Consider the following 17,858-nt stretch of genomic DNA (forward strand, 5'->3'; position numbering starts at 1 on the left):
CTTCAGATATTGTAGGATGTCATCTGAAATTTAATCATTATTATTTCATTTTTGCAACATAAAATTAATATTTTTCTCTCATGCATGAAAATCTCAGATTTTGTAAGACATTGTCACAGTTTTTCTTGTTTAAAATTAATATCTTCAATTCAATTAAACATTTATTAAGTACCTACTACGTATAAGGTATTGTCCTAGGGACATAAAGACAAAAGGAAAAAAAAGTTCTTGTCCTCAAATAAGCTTTTTGTTATAGTTTGTTATATTGTTTGTTATATTTTGCTATATTTGTTATATTTTTGTTATATACTGCATGTTATATGTGCATGTGAACACAACACTTAATAGATAAACCTTCCAGATTGCTCTTCATTGTATGTGTCCTAATTTCTAAATCTCCTTCTTTTTTTTAAATTAATTTTATAATTATAATTTTTTGACAGTATATATGCATGAGTAATTTTTTATAACATTATCCCTTATATTCATTTTTCTAGATTTTCTCTTCCCTCCCTCTACTCCCCCCCCCCCCCAGATGACAGGCAATCCCATACATTTTACATGTGTTACAGTATAATCTGGATATAATATATGTGTGTAAATCCAATTTCCTTGTTGCAAGTTAAATATTGGATTCCGAAGGTGTAAGTAACCTGGGTAGATAGACAGTAGTGCTAACATTTTACATTCACTTCCCAGTGTTCCTTCTCTGGGTGTAGTTGTTTCTGTCCATCATTGATCAGCTGGAAGTGAGTTGGATCTTCTTTATGTTGAAGATATCCACTTCCATCAGAATACATCCTCATACAGTATCATTGTTGAAGTGTATAATGATCTTCTGGTCCTGCTCATTTCACTCAACATCAGTTCATGCAAGTCTCTCCAAGCCTTTCTGAATTCATCCTGCTGGTCATTTCTTACAGAGCAATAATTAAATCTCCTTCTTAATATATGCCAAGAATGGATCACAATACTACAGATGTTGTCTGATCAGCATATTGGATTAGGAGTTATGGTTACATCCATAAGAGGAAAAATCTTCTGTGTTGCTCCAAAAGATAGTAATGATGATGGGGGTAGTGATGGTGATGCTGCTGCTATTAATAATTATAATAATATGCCTGAGATTTCTGATGCCAGATCAGTTATTAGAACTAGTTTTGGAAGGGAACTAGTCCAACTAAATACAGAAATGTTTTCTATAATATCCCTCATGGATGTTTCCCCAAACTTTCGGTTCAACACAGTTAGATTCTGGGATTTACTCCCTTTAGCCTCAACTTCTTGTTCCTGTATTTTTCCCTATTTGAGCTAAACTTATTCTGGTGAGGATGAATCCAATTCTTCAATCTCAGAACTATTTTTCAAAATTTGAGGATAGCTTTCACTTTTGCATTGAATTTTTGCTTTTCTGATTTCTTTCCTTTGGATGTTTTCCAGTTTTTTACCACCTATTTTAAAATGTGGCACCCCAAATTATTATTGCTGATGTGGCCTGACCAATGCAACTACCGGTGAGACTTTTACCTCCTTTGTTCTTGACATTACACTTCAATTAAATAGCCTAAGATTGCATTAACTTCCTTGAGGGCCATGTCATACTGTTGACTCACACTGAACTCCCGGTAACCTGAACATCATTTCCCCCCATATGAATGACCATAAAGTTATGTGTCCCTCACTCTGTACACTCTGTTAAGATTTGGAACCTAAGTTTAGGATTTTCCATTTGTACTCACTCAATTTTATTTAGTTAAACTTGATCTATCTTTCTAGTCAATCAAGATCTTTTGAATTCAGATTCTGTCATAAGCATAAATTACCAATATTGGTCCTGGAGTATAATGAAGAAATGAATTTTCCTTTTTTTTGGACAGAAGTGGGTGAATTTGAATTTGGAATGTTATATCAAATGGAATTGCTTGTAGGGAAGTTTTGCCCTATTTTTGTTATTTCAATAGATTCTCTCCTAGAGGGTACATAGGGATGTGGCATAAAAAAGCCTCAAAGGCATCAATAACATTTTTTCAACCAGTTCACAAATATTAGGGATCTTTAGTAGCTTTGTGACAATGCATGCCTTCCATGAGAAATATTGTTATACTCAGGCTCATGGTTTTGAGAGAGAGAGTTGGGACAATCTCTCTACCATCATCTTGATTATCTGTTGATCATGTTCTCATTTTTTTGGGGGGGAATGACTAAAACCCTAATTCTGCTTAACCATTTAATAATGAACTAGCTTTGACAAAGGAATATTTACTTCAAAGACATAGCAAGAACATTTGTGCAATCATTTCTCCCAACATCTCTGGAATACACTCTCCCTTAAACCACCACAGTTTCTAGAGGGTGGGGGAGATAGTCTCAACACTGAGCAAAATTTTATGTAGCATTGATCCTATCAAATTCATTTACAGATTCAGCATGACTTCAGATGAATACCTTTTGATGGGCTGGAGTCCTATTATTTCTGAAATTGATCCTTGCTTCCTAGGGCATCAATGTTTTTTTGAATGAGAAACCTTGCCTGGGCTTTGACTTCCAGTTCCCTGTGAATGGCTCTGCCAAGATTTGAAACTCTTAATATTGGAGTCTAGATTCCTTTTACCAGATATCATGAGTGAAGGAGTCACTGAGATCCCAGAGAAGTGAATAAGGTAAAGTACCAGTAAATGAATATGACAAATTTATTTGAGGGCCTCTGAAACGAATCAAAGACCCCTCTCCTTCAACACATGGCAAATTAACCACCAGAATTAGTTATCAGAATGTCCAAATGTAACTCCAGGTTAGCTTTGTTCAAGATAACTCCAGCCTCTCTCAGGCTCTCCAGCCTCTCTCAAGCTCTCCAGTCTCTTGCATGTCATTAATATTTTATTGGAAACAGCTTTCCTAGTTTTCATATGGAGGGTTACCATTTGAAATGGTCTGGGCTATGTCAGATCTTCCATCATACATGTCTTCATCTACCTCATTGTTAAAATAGCTGAAAAGGATAGAGTTAAACACTGAGTCTCATAGTACCATTAGGGATCTCCCATTTAACTTGCTGTTAATCTAATAATCAACAATCTTCAATGATATCAACTTTAATACCCATGAATCTATGACATTGTGGTACTAGGATATTTAATAGTAATTTATTAGTATAGTAATAATAGTATAGCAAAATAGTAATTTAATGGTATTTATATTGTGCTTTAAATATTTATATTGTGCTTGCAAAGCACCATGCAAATAATGTCCCATTTTATCTTCATAAAAACCCTGGGAAGTAGGGGCTATTATGATTCCCATTTTGTATTTATAGTGGTTCTTTTTGTGGTGGCTAACAAAGAGATGCCTATCATTTGGGGAATGAATAAACAAGCAGTATATGATTGTAATGGAATATTATTGTGCTATAAGAAATGACAAGCAGGATGATTTTAGAAAAACCTGTATAGAGAGGCTTGGAGAGATGAATTGATGTTGAGTGAAATGAGCAGAACCAGGAGATTATTATATACTTCAACAACGATACAGTATGAGGATGTATTCTGATGGAAGTGGATATCTTCAACAAAGAGAAGATCTAATTCAGATCCAATTGATCAATGATGGACAGAATCAGCTACACCCAGAGAAGGATCACTGGGAAATGAGTGTAAACTATTTGCATTTTTGTTTTTCTTCCCAGGTTATTTTTACCTTCTGAATCCAATTCTTCCTGTGCAACAAGAAATTCAGTTCTGTACACATATATTGTATCTAGGATATACTATAACATATTTAACATGTATAAGAATGCCTGCCATCTAGGGGAGGGGGTGGAGGGAAGGAGGGGACAATTTGGAACAGAAGTGAGTTCAAGGGACAATGTTGTAAAAAAAATTACCCATGCATATGTATTGTCAAAAAAAGTTATAATTATAAAATTAATTTGAAAAATAAAGTATATAAAAAAGGGAAACCTGTAAAGACTTACAATGAACTGATTTTAAAATAAAGTGAGCAAAACCAAGAGAACATTGTACAGTAATAGCAGTATGTTTAATGGAGAACTGTGAATGACTTAGCTAGACTCAGCAATATATAGATGCTAAACAACTCCAAAGGACTAATGATGAAACATATTATCTGCCTTCAGAGATAGAACTGATATTGTCTGAATGTAGACTTGCAAACTATTTTTCATTTTCTTACTTTCTTTCTTTCATTCTTTTTTATTGTAATCTTCTACAGAATGACTAATTTGGAAGTGTTTTACATGATTGTATATATATATATATATATATATATATATATATATATATGTATATGTAGTCTATATCTAATTGTTTATTGCATCAGGGAGAGTTTAAAGGACGGATAGAATTTAGAGCTGAAAACTTTAAAAAACCAAATAAGATATTATGTTTTAAACAATGACTTTCACTTTACAGATGAGGAAATTAAAATTTTGAGATATTAGAGAACTTGCCTGGGGTCACATAGATAGTAAGTGTCTGAGGTAGGATTTGAACTCAGATTTTGCTGATTTAGTCTAATACTCTATCTACTATGCTACTGTTGCATTTTTGGTGGATATTCTAGAACTGCAATAAAATCCACTCAGTCATCATGCTGGATCCTAAAGTCTTCAAAGCAAAGATAAAGCCAAAGTTTTCAAGGAGTTTTTATTCTAACGGGTCTCTGCTTATGTGCACTTATAAATAAATACAAATATCTGTGGAGTAAATACAAAGACATTTTGGGGAGTGAGAGCACTAGCAACTGCCAGATTGGGTTTTTAGGGAGTGTCAAGGAACTCACCTTGTCATGCATATTCAGGAGGAATTCATATCACTCCCAGACACGAACAGGCATGACAAGAGACATTAATAATTATGGAGACTGAAGAAAATAAAAGAAAAACAGTCTCTGAAATGATGTTCTTTACATCGCCTTTGTCTTGGTGCTTCTGTAGCTAAGCCCAGAAATGCTAAGATTCTCAAGGAATGGGCTGCATTTTGCTAGTCAGAAGACAATTAAGATGAGTCATTGTCATTATGTTTCCTCCTTTCTAGCTGAGACCGGGCAATTAACAAACCCAGTGGTCAGGAGATGTTTCTGAACTTGTATGGTCTGATCCATTTCCTAGGTTACTGCCAGCTTTCATCTTGCTTAGCTGGTCCCCAAAGATTTACTAAACACAGACACCACAAGGTGGCACTACCATCTTATATCACGTATCCTCTATGTTTTTCCAGAAGCTGGCATTACGCTTTGGCATGAAGGTTCTGAGAGAGTTAGTTGTCATTCCCATTTTTCTGTTGATACTTAATCATAGACACAGACATGGACATAGAATGCCTGAGAAACAATATGGTAGAAAGCGTTGGATTTATGGAAACTGCAAGACCTGTGATCAAATCCTGGCTCAGATCCTTATTGGTTGTATGATCTTGGGCAAATTAATTTATTGCTCCAGGCCTCAGTTTCCTCATAACAGAGTTATGTAAAAACCTTGTAAAATAACAGGGTTTGACTCTACCTTAAAAGTTCCCTCAAGGAAAGGGACCTGTATGTGCAAGAATGTTTGTGGCAACCCTCTTTGTGGTGGCCAGAAACTGGAAAGTGAGTGGATGTCCATCAATTGGAGAATGGCTGAATAAAATGTGGTATATAAGTGTTATTGAATATTATTGTTCTGTAAGAAATGACCAACAGGATGATTTCAGAAAGGCCTGTAGAGACTGACATGAACTGATGCTGAGTGAAATGAGCAGAACCAGGAGATCATTGTACACTTTAATAACAATACTATATGATGATCAATTCTGATGGACATGGCCCTCTCCAACAATGAGATGAACCAAATCAGTTCCAATAGAGCAGTGATGAACTGAACCAGCTACACCCAGCAAAAGAACTCTGGGAGATGACTATGAACCACTACATAGTATCCCCAATCCCTCTAATTTTGTCTGCCTGCATTTTAGATTTCCTTCACAGGCTAATTGTACACTGTTTCAAAGTCCGATTCTTTTTGTACAGCAAAACAACTGTTTGGACATGTATACATATATTGTATTTAATTTATACTTTAACATATTTAACATGTACTGGTCAACCTGCCATCTACGGGGGGCGGGGGGGGGGGAAGGAGGGGAAAAGTTAGAACAAAAGGTTTGGCAATTGTCAATGTTGTAAAATTGCCCATGCATATATCTGGTAAATAAAAACTATTAAAATAAAAAAATAATAATACATAAAAAAGTTCCTTCAAGCTCTAAATTTATGATCTTTTTTAGCAGGAAAAATACTGCATCTGAGTAAGAAGATCCGAGTTTAGATCTCCAAGGTTCTTACCAACTTTAAGGCCTCTGAATATAGGAAAATGATTATCCAATCAAACCTGCTTGTTTTGTATATGAGAAATGGGTCAAGGTAGAATTGGGGAAATATGAAGTGACTTGCTTAGAATCTTAGTAACAGAATCATGACTGGAATTCAGGTACTCAAATTTTTAGTGCATTGATACTGGTATTTCAGCATCTGATAGAAATGTATTAAAGCAATTAATTAATATCTTAGGTTTTACCCTCTAATTGACCATATATATCTACTTTATTGAAACAAACAAAGAAAAAGGAGAATCTATTAAGTATCTTCTATGTGCCAGGTCTAATTCTAAACACTTTAAAAAGTGCTATCTCACAACAACTCTGAGAAGTGACTGTTATTATCTCCATTTTACAATGGGGAAATAGAGTCAGATAAAAATTAAAGTGACTTGCCCAGAGTCACAGAACTAGTAAATATCAGAGGCAAGATTTGAATCAGTTTTTTTTCCTCTGATTTTATGTCCAGGACTTTATTCACTATGTCACTTAACAGTCTCTGGTAAAGCTAGGTCATTATACTTCACCCATCACAGATGAAAAATTTTCAGGCTAATTTTTCACATTTCTAATCTTTTCATGTGCTTATGCCTAGAAGGATTATAGGACTGAGAAAATTTGAAGAAAAGTAACAAAATGATCAGTCAAACCTATGGGCCATTTAAACTAGGGTTCTATTTATAATATTGGTAGTGAGGGACTAATTCTGGGAGACAATGGTTATATTTCTTTATACTTTCATTTAATAGATACTTGTGGCATTTCTTCATTCCCCCAGCCTCTAGATCATTTTCATAATCATCTACCATAGTCTGATATCTAACATGATTATTGATTTGTATATAGATATCCACCTATACCTACTTACAAAATGTTATTTTTAAGAGATTCCAAAGCAACAGAAGCCACAAACTTTTGTTCTCAGGAAGCTTCCCTAGATGGAGAAATTGGATGGATATATTAGAAATAATGGAAGAATGATTTAAAAGAGTGATGCAGGCAAATTAGAACCTCAGTTTACTTAACTGACAAAAGGGGATTAAAATAATTATACTACCTATAGTTGCTATAGTTCTTGCAAGGAAAACACTTTGTAAATCTTAAAGTGTTGTATGAAAGTGAACTATGATTATTACTGGGTGTGTGATCTTGGATAACCTTCCTGAGTCTCAGTTTCCTTAACTATAAAATCAGGATAATAATGCTTGCATTAGTTATTACCGTGAAGATCAAACAAGATAATGCATTTAGAAGGCTTTGCTTTTATAAAACACTATATAAATATGAGCTATTAATATTATATTTTATGAGAATGATCTCATGTGAATTGAGGCTACGTTTGCTGAAAAGATGAGATGGGTACAGACTTTGGCAAATGATTTTGTAAAGCAGATTTTATATTTATGATCACACAATTGCCTGGAAGGTCAAGAAAAGAACATCATCTTGCTGTGTTATTGTTTTTCCCTTTGTACTTCCCTTTTAATCTTGTTTCTGTTGGCTTTGTTTGTGTAATAACTTTTAAATTTAATGTAATCAAAGTAATGTTCTCTAGTTCTTCTTTGGTCATAAATTCTTCCCTTCTCCAAAGAACTGATAGGTAAATTATTCTTTGTTCTCCTAATTTGTTTATGATATCATCCTTTATGCCCAAATCATGTAGACATTTTGACGTTACTTTGGTAGGGAGTGTGAGATGTGATGATCTATGCCAAGTATCTGCCATTATTTTCTAGTTTCGGCAACTTTTGTCAAATAGTGAGTTCTTATTCCAGAAGCTGAAGTTTGGGGATTTATTAAATACTAGATTATTATAGGCCTTGATTATTGTGTTTTGTGTATCTAATCTATTCCACTGATCCACTACTCGATTTCCTAGCCAGTACCAAATGGTTTTGATGACTGCTGCCTTATAATAGAATTTTCGGTTTGGTATTGCTAAGCTACTATCCTTTGTATTTTTTCATTAATTTCCTTGATATTCTTGATCTTTTGTTCTTTCAGATGAATTTTGTCATTGTTTTTTCTAGATCTATAAAATAATGTTTTGATAGTTTGATTGGTATGGCATTGAACAAGTAGACTGATTCAGGTAGAATTGTTGTTTTTATTATATTAATTCATGGGCCAATTTTCTAAGGTAACAATGGGCAGAGTTTACTTAAATTTTGCAAATGTTATTTAGAATCTACTCTGAACAAGTCTCTTAAAATTTGGAATTTGGAATTTGGAGTAAAACAAATGTACATTTCCAAAGTCCAGATTGTAAGGACTTAAAAAAAAAATTATGCTCTAACAAAAAGCTTTTGATCTTACATTCATGTAGAATTCCTTGGTCAATGCAACTACAGAAACACCTCTATTCAATAATTATTGAATTATTGGCAAATAAGGTCCTGGACATAAAACATGGGCCACTATTTATGTGCTCCTATGAATAGAACATTAATGCTTTCCAAAGATGTTTCACCACTACCATTGAAGATGTCTTGCTCAATGTTCAAATGGAAAAGTGATTCCTGATATAAGGTATATTCCTATTTGTGGGTATTATATGTTTATTATATTATATTTCAGAATGTTATTGGGTTTCATCAATGACATCATGACAATGATTATGCAAAAGTGACTAACTTGACAATCCATATAGGAATAACTAAATGTTTGAAAAAGTATTCATTGTTGATACTGTGACACCAAATATCTTGAACTGGTTTATCAACATGGACAAGGAATGATTCTTTTTTCTTTTTGCACCAATAGATTTGAATGAAGTCACAGATTTATTGAAATATTATTATGGGTTGTTGTTATTAAAAACTAAATAAAGGGTCTAAGGGGAAAGAGGTACCTATAGATCAAGGAACTGTAGCTTTAAATGCTTGAGGCCACATGAAACAGAATAGCTGAAGTCATTGATTTCCCCCAATCACAGGAGATTTTGTTACCCTTTCTTGGTCATTATCTTTTCATTTATTACTAGTTTAATTTTGCCTTTCTTTACCCCTGATGGCATGAACTTTGGAGAACCATACAGAATCTTGAGGAAAGTTGGGCATTCTATCTTTTAAAAGAGGAATCAGGAAGGAATTTGCTCATTTTTACTTTTAAAAAATTACATCTGGGAGCACACAGTTTGTATAGGAATATACAGATATATACAGGAATATAGAGATAGGAGTCAGGGACATTTAGCTTTGAAAACGGTTAAGCATAGGGAATGTTGGGAAGGGGAAGGCTAAAGTCATAGGATATATTTAACTAGATATACAAGTGAGGCAAGATTTGGTGATCTAGAAAAAATGATCCCCTTTTGTTGCAAGACTGAGGATGGGAGCAAAGAGTATGGTGAAAAGGATGCTCGAATTGATTTTACCCAGAATGTAAATCTAGGTGTTATCGTTAATTCCTCATTCTCTTTCTCATTCTGCTTCTATATCCAATCTGTTGACAACACAAATTTTGCTATCTCTACCCTCACGTCTCTGGTATATACCTCTTTCTTTCTTCTGACACTATCACCATCTTGATGTCATACTTTATCACTGCATACCTGGATTATGTCAACAGACCTTTGGTTGGTCTCCCTGATTCAGGTCTCTCCTGACTCCAGTGCAATTTCTAATGAGCTGTTGAATCGATCTTCCTAAACAGATCTGGCCATAAATTCCAGTGGCTCCAGGATCAAATAGAAAATCCATACTCTGTGAGCCAGTGACACTGCCCTCCTTGCTATTGGCACATGATACTCCTGATTCTGAACATTTTCACTGGCTTTCTCCCAAGCCTGGGGTTTTTTCCCTCCTCATTCCCTCCTTTTGGCTCTCTTGGCTTCCTTCACTTCTTCCAAATTTCAGTTGTAATCCCATCTTTTGCAAGAAGCTTTTCTCAGCCTCCAAATACTAATAACTTCCTCCTGAGTCCTATTTGTATAGTTGTTTGCATGTTTTTTTCCACATGCAAAAGTGAATCCCTTCAGAGTAGGGATGGTATTTTGTCATTCTTGATATTTCCAGTGCTTGGCTCATTAAGTGCTCAATAAATGATAATTGTCTTGGATGTCCTCTCTTTGTAGCCTAATTTTATTACCATTTTGGTCCCTCATTTTCTTCTGTCTTTGGCTTCTTCAACTTAGTTAGTCCTTTATATGTTTTTGTAATATCTTTATCACCATAAAGATTTGGTGTAGATGAGTAATCTTTGGCCCCTTTGTCTTGGTCCTAAGGATGGCCTTCAGGTATCTATATTATGAAAAATATAGGGCACAACTGATAGGGAAGCTAGGTAATACAGTGGGTGGAATCCTGAACCTGAAGTCAGAAAGACTGATCTTGAGTTTAAATCTGGTCTCAGATACTTATTGTGTGAGCCTGGGTAAATTACTTAATCCTATTTTCTTAGTTCCTCATATGTAAAATGAGCTGAAGAAGGAAATAACAAGGCACTGAGGTATCTTTACCATGACAACATCAAATGGGGTCATGAAGAGTCTGACATAAGTGAAAAGTGACTGAACAAACACCACAAAACAATGGACACAATTGATACCTCTAGTGAAGGAACTACATAGCTCAATTTTACTCTATTGCATTTAAATGAGCCCCCTTCCTTCCCTTCATATTTGCCCTCTTCTCTATTCCATTGTGTATCTATCCATAGACACTCTCCTGATCTACCTCAATCCCAATGGGAGAAACAGTTCTAGATTTATTCCAACAGATTTTTAGGGGAGTCATGTCATCCTCTACTTCCTCACTTATAAAGTAAGGGGATTGATTTCAATAGCCTCTTCTAGGATTGATCTCAAAGGACTTTTAATTCTAGAAACAGATCTTGAAGAAGAGATCTGAAAAATTACTTTTGGGCATTCCTTGTCTTTGGTCCACTTTTATTCAAGGGAATTGAGGAATGGTAAGGGCTTTTAAAAAATTAAGAAGGAAGTTTATTCGAAAGTATCCCTTGGTGAAAGTCTCGGAAGTATGAAGATGGAATAAGGAAGAGAGAGACCAATGTCATTGCTCACCAATCATTTATTGTTAATTTCCATGTATTGTAACAGTTGGAAGACAATTTTTTTTGAGGTAGGTATGGTCTATAGTCCTGAACAGTTGTAGATTTATTATTAAGGCCTTCTGAAACCTGGATACGTATAACATAATATGCATCCCTCCCCCCCAAAAAAACCCCCAAAAAACAAACAAACGAGTGCTGATCTTTTACAAATCCACAAACTGGAGACAAACTCATATATCCTCCTTTTCTTTTGGAGGGGAGAAGGAAAGAAGGAATGTTATTCCCCTTCCAAACAAACAACAAACAAATCTATGGAAGATGAAACTGACATTCCCCTAGAATGGGAGAAAGCAACAGAAATATGTTGCTAATATTTGAAATGTCCTCTCCTATAAATTTTCTCACTTTATCAACTTGCTGCTTTGGAATTCCTGAAGAATTAACACCCTAGGTGTGCCTGCCTTAAAAGTCATTGCCTATCCTGATTTTCACTCCTCTTGAATTACAATAAGTCATTTCAAACACAGATGTGAGAACATACTTTTGTGTCTCTGGACTTAAGGGCCAAAAGAACCTACCTCTTTATGGAAAATTAACAAGCATGAGAACCCTGATTTTTAAAATTACCCCCAAATTTTCAGTGTGCAAATAAAAATAAAATTAACCCTTTAAAACTGATTCAAAAAGGGATCTGATTATTTTACCCAATTTTAAATCAAGCAGGATTGTGTCATTTTTCATACATCTCCTGGATATGCCCTGCTACCCCTGCTTCCCCTAGCCAAAGCACCTTAAAAGCAAGGATTCATTCTAAGAAGTACACTGAATACAGAATAAGTGAGAAAGATAAACTTAGAATTTTTCAAAGGGAGAAAGCATTTGAACTTGGTCTTGCCCTTGATCTGGTTTCCTTTTAGTTGTGATGTCCCTGGCTTTTTTGCTCTTGTACATACTTATAGAGGGGGCTAGGAGCAACAGCTGAGTTAGTGGTATAGCTTTCATTGGATCCTCTTCCTCTAAGATTCCCATAGGCCTGAGTTGGATGGGAACTTTGGTCATCTGATCTTCTTGGAGAACCCTGTCTCTGAGGACCGAAGTGGTCATGCTCATGGGCACAGGATCTCTTCATATGAGTATGGCCCTGCTGGTCTCTTTGCTGTTGCCGACTCTGGGTCTCTTGTCGTCTCTGCCCGTCATGGCCTTGTCTATTCTGGGTCTGATATGAACTCTCTTCTTCCTCATGGGTTTGCCTGCCCCTCCGCTGATGAGTTTGCTCATTATCACAGGCTCTCTGATCTTGTCTGTCCCGGGTCTGATGATACCTCTCATTGTCTCGGATTTGCCTGCTCTGATGACTTTGCTCATTGCCACAGGCCTGTCTGCCTCGCTGTTGAGAGGTCCCCTGCTCCTCATGACCCTGCCTATCCTGGGTCTGATGATCCTCTTCTTCTTCATGTGTTTGCTGGTGGTATCTCTGACGGCTCTGCTTTTGTCCACAGGTCTGTCGGTCCCGCCTTTGAGAAGAGGTTCCCTGCTCCTCCTGGCTTTGTCTATCCCTAGTCTGACAGCCCTCTTCCTCTTCATGTGTTTGTTGATGGAATCTCTGATGGCTCTGCCTTTCTTCATGTCTTTGTCCATCTTGTGCCTGTCCTCCAGTCTGCTGACTACCACACTGCTGCCAGTCTCTCCCTTTGTGGCAGAGAGATCTTTCTTGCTGGGACTGGGAATATACCTTATGTTGACGGCTTTCAGACTCCCTCTCTGGTTGCCATAGCCCTTGTTGAAAGTGGCCTTGCCTGTCTTCCCTAGATAAATACCCTTGGCTTCTACTCAGCCCCTGTCCTTCCTGTCCTGTTCTGTTATTCTGGAACTGATAATTTTGCCCCTGCATTTCAGAATGTCCATAACCAGAGTTTAAACCTTGTCTGTTGGTTTGGCCATAGTTTGATCCTTGTCCAAACCCCTCATACTGTCCATAGTGAGAATACTGTCTCCCTGACTGGCCATATTGAGTGTCCAGTCCTTGCCTTCCTGAGTGGCCATATTGAGTGTCCAGTCCTTGCCTTCCTGAGTGGCCATATTGAGTATCCAGTCCTTGTCTCCCTGAGTAGCCATATTGAGTGTCCAGACCTTGTCTCCCTGACTGGCCATATTGAGTGTCCAGTCCTTGCCTTCCTGATTGGCCATAGTGAGTGTCCAGTCCTTGTCTCCCTGACTGGCCATATTGAGTGTCCAGTCCTTGCCTTCCTGATTGGCCATAGTGAGTGTCCAGTCCTTGTCTTCCTGACTGGCCATATTGAGTGTCCAGTCCCTGTCTTCCTGTCTGGCCATAGTGAGAGTCTAGTCCTTGATTATTTGTCTGACCACAACTTGATCCTTGTCCAAACTCCTCTGACTGGCCATACTGAGAGTCTAATCCTTGCCTCCCTGACTGACCACACTGAGTACCTAGTCCTTGCCTTCTTGTCTGATCATAGTGAGAATCTAATCCTTCTCTCCCTGACTGACCATATTGAGTGTCTAGTCCCTGTCTTCCTGACTGGCCACACTGTGAGTCAAGGCCTTGTCTGTCTGTCTGACCACAACTTGTTCCTTGTCCAAACTCCTCTGAATGGTCATACTGAGAATCTAGTCCTTGTCTTCCTGATTGACCACATTGAGTGTCCAGTCTTTGTCTCCTTGACTGACCAGAATGGGACTCTTGTCTTTGTCTGCCTGTCTGACCACAGGTTGAGTCTTGTCCCAGTCTTTGAGACTGACCACAACGAGAACCATTATATTGTTGCTCTGGTTCACTACGACCAAAGCTCTGACTTTGTCTTCTATGCTGACCTAAGTAAGAGACATATCTTTGTCTCTCAGACTGACCACAACTTGATTCCTGTCTCACCCTTCCAGACTGACCAGAGCAAGTATCTTGTCCTTGTCTGTTTGAATTGCTATGGTGTGAGTCCTGTCCTAACCTTTCAGACTGACCATAGTTGGAAGTCTTATCTTGTTTCTCAGACTGACCCTGGTGAGAATGCTGGTCTTGTTTCCCAAACTGGCCATGATGAGAATGCTGGTCTTGTTTCCCAAACTGGCCATGATGAGAATGCTGATCTTGTTTCCCAGAATGGCCATGATGAGAATTCTGGTCTCGTCTCTCAGACTGGTCATGATGAGAACGTTGGTCTTGTCTCCCATTCTGACCATAACGGGAATCCTCATCTTGTCTCCCATACTGACCATAGTGGGAATCCTCATCTTGTCTCCCATACTGACCATAACGGGAATCCTCATCTTGTCTCCCATTCTGACCATAGCGGGAATCCTCATCTTGTCTCTCATTCTGACCATAGCGGGAATCCTCATCTTGTCTCCCATTCTGACCATAGTGGGAATCCTCACCTTGTCTACCATTCTGACCATAGTGGGAATCCTCATCTTGTCTCTCTGACTGATCACAAGGGGTATCCTGCCTTCGTCCTCTGTGCCTCTGTTTTTGTTGCTTGCCTACACCCTCTTCTGGAAGATGATGGTCTCTGGTCCTCTCTCTTCCTCGTTCTTGATGGGTCCCAGATCTGTCTCTACATGACTTTTTACTCTGAATTTGATAACAGGATTGAACCAACTTAAACACCAACAAGAGAAATTCATTAAAGTCTACATGTTCATCATGATCCCGATCTAAGAGCTCCAGGATGGTATCAACTGTCTCAGGGTCATCTGGTCGCTGGGAGAAAATAAAACAAAAACCAAATTTTAATGATTTGGTCTTTCTTCCTCAGCCCCCAAATCCCATGATTTGGTTCAAGTCTTTAAGAGGAAGGAAGGGAATAGGATAGGGACGATGTGAATTGCTTTTTACCAATATTAGCTCATAATCTTGTGAAATCGGTGCTCTTATTGCCCCAATTTTCCAGTTATTGAAACCAAGGCTAAATGCCTGGCCTAAGATCACACAATTAGGTATCTGAAGCTGGAATGGAACTCAGTTCTAGAAGAGCCCAGACCCAGGGCTCTGTGTACTCCAGCACCACCTAACTAATTTTTTTCTGTTTCCTTGCTAATCTTCTTAATCCACTTTGTAGCTTAAAAAGTTGAAACCTGGGAAAGTTAAATAAATTGCATACAAATGGTAAGTTCAGAGGAGATATTTGAACCCACCTCTGTTGACTCTACCATTGGTGTCCTTCCCATTGCACCATATTGTCTCCTTGAGAAAGGAGTCCTCTGACACCAATAAATGACAAAATTAAAAAAAAAAAAAGACCTCCTGATATAGTGTGTAAAGAATGCTGGATTTTTAGCTGAAGAACCCAAGTTCTAAATGCTTCTTCTATTATTTATATCGATCATGATGGGCAATTCACTTAACCTCTCTACTCAATTAAAATGAGCTTGATGGACTTAATGATCTCCAAGGCCTTTTATGGGTCTCAGCCTGTGATTTTGTGGGATTCTGTTAAGCCAATCTCATTTTGAAAGAACAAAGGCCCTTGTACTTGGAGGTTTGGTTCTCTAGGAGGTCACTGCTCATTTAAGGGAGATGAATTTACTGGGAGAAACCTGGGCAAATACTTTGAGAGAAGACCACAACTAACTGAAAAGACCCTTTTCATTTTTTCTTATCCCAGGGTTCAAAGCTTTCTGGGAATCCCATCTTACCCGAAGAATCTCCTTGAACTCCTCCAGGAGAAGATGCTTCAGTTCTTTCTTGCACAGAGATGTACAGTCATCATTCATTTCAGCATATTCATTAAACACCTTAATTATGGTGATGATGCTATTCAAAAGTTGAGTCATTTTTGCAAATTTAGATGAACCTGGAAACAGATATCAAAAAAGATGGGTGATTCAGATGGATACCAGAAGGGGTTTTGAGCATAGAACTATTTCCTGCTAGAAAGAGAAAAAGCCTGGGATATGATATAGCTATTATTCAGAGACATTCATATATATATATATGTATATATATATATATATATATTCACATATAGAGGCACTAGAGAGCTTATTAAGTAGGACATATTAGTAATTTTCGAATGCAAACTTTTGGAAATATAAGTCAATATTCTTATTGTTGCTCTTACTGCTGCTGCTGCTGCTGTCACTCTGGGATCAAACAAAAGTTCTTTCGGCATTTAAATCCCTTCACAACCTAGTAGTAATTTACTTTTCCAGTTTTATTATATATTTCTCTCCTTCATGTCAAATTGGTCTTCTATCTAACTATTCCTAGCCAGCCTCCATGCCTTTGCACAGGCTGTTCTTTAAACCTGGGATGCTCTCCCTTCTCATCTCCACCTCTTAAAATCCCTAGTTTTATACAAAGCTCCATTTTGCCACTTCTTGTAAGAGAACTTTTTCTGATTCCCCCAATTGCTCGTACCTTCCTCTAAAATTATCTCATTACTTTGGATTTAAATTACCTTGGGAATTTGTAGTTTTATAATTTACTTTGTAAATCATCTTGCAAATTATTTTGTTTATATTTTATTGTAAATATAGTTGTATGACTCTGGATAAGTCATTTAACCACTCTCTGCCTTAGTTTTGTCAATTATAAAATGAGTGTAGCCTATATATGTTGTTCTCAATAGAATGTCAGCTCCTCAAGAGCAATGCTTTTATTTTTGCATCTCGTGTCTAGCACTGGTACATTCCTGGCACATTTATTATTCAGTTCAGTTGTTTTTAGTTGTCCCAATCCTTATGGGATTTTCCTAACAAAGATACTGGAGTGATTTGTCATTTCTTCTCCAGTTCATTTGACAGTTGAGGAAACTGAAGAAAAAAGGTTAAGTGACTTACCCAGGATCACTAGCTAATAAGTGTTGAGATGAGTCTTCCTGACTCCAGACCCAACACTCTAGCCACTGGGCCATCTAGCTGTTCCATTTGTCATATAGTAGGCCCCTAATAAATGTTTGCTAATTGATTATAATTATCAACAACAATAATAGCAACAGATTTCATCACTAAAAAAAAAAAAAAAGCCAAAGTGGAAACACAGATTAATTCAACTGTATATAAAAAAGACATATTCAAATCCATAGAAATAAAGTTAGGATGTTAGGGCTTCTTAGAATCCGGACTTAAATTAAATTTCTTCCCATAGATGGAATATCCTCACCAGTAGTTGAACAGTGAAAATCTACTACAGAAGAATGGACTAGATTTCCAAATAGCCTCCATAATCATTTACTAAGAGCAGCTGCAAAGCATGGGAGGCCTGGGATAAACTGAAATGCTTTGCCTGTGTTTACAATAACAGGGATCAAAATTTCCTGGAGATCCATAGTCCAAGGATTGGATTCTAGTGAGTACCTTCAGCCTGTGTTTATCTTATTCTAACCTCCATAAGGAAAAAAAAATATTCTCTAACTCCAGGGTCCTGGCTCATCCATCAGTAGGTCCAAGTCTACTAGACTTCCTCAAGCCAATCACTAACACAAAGACAAGATTATTCTATAACCTTTGTAGAAAAGGTGA

At 37.1% G+C, this 17,858-nt stretch overlaps 1 protein-coding gene across 1 annotated transcript; it reads right to left on the minus strand.

Annotated features, from left to right (window-relative positions):
- Positions 1-11,380: 11,380 nt before the first annotated feature.
- Positions 11,381-16,183, minus strand: RPTN (repetin). Its single transcript, XM_074265546.1, has 2 exons — positions 16,032-16,183; positions 11,381-15,096 (listed from the first exon to the last, which is right to left on the minus strand). Exons 1-2 carry the CDS (start codon positions 16,167-16,169, stop codon positions 12,295-12,297), a joined length of 2,940 nt encoding a protein of 979 aa, XP_074121647.1. The 5' UTR covers positions 16,170-16,183; the 3' UTR covers positions 11,381-12,294.
- Between the last annotated feature and the right edge of the window lie 1,675 nt (positions 16,184-17,858).

The sequence above is a fragment of the Sminthopsis crassicaudata genome, chromosome 4 (genome assembly GCF_048593235.1).
Source record: "Sminthopsis crassicaudata isolate SCR6 chromosome 4, ASM4859323v1, whole genome shotgun sequence".
In the NCBI taxonomy this organism is placed as follows: domain Eukaryota; kingdom Metazoa; phylum Chordata; class Mammalia; order Dasyuromorphia; family Dasyuridae; genus Sminthopsis; species Sminthopsis crassicaudata.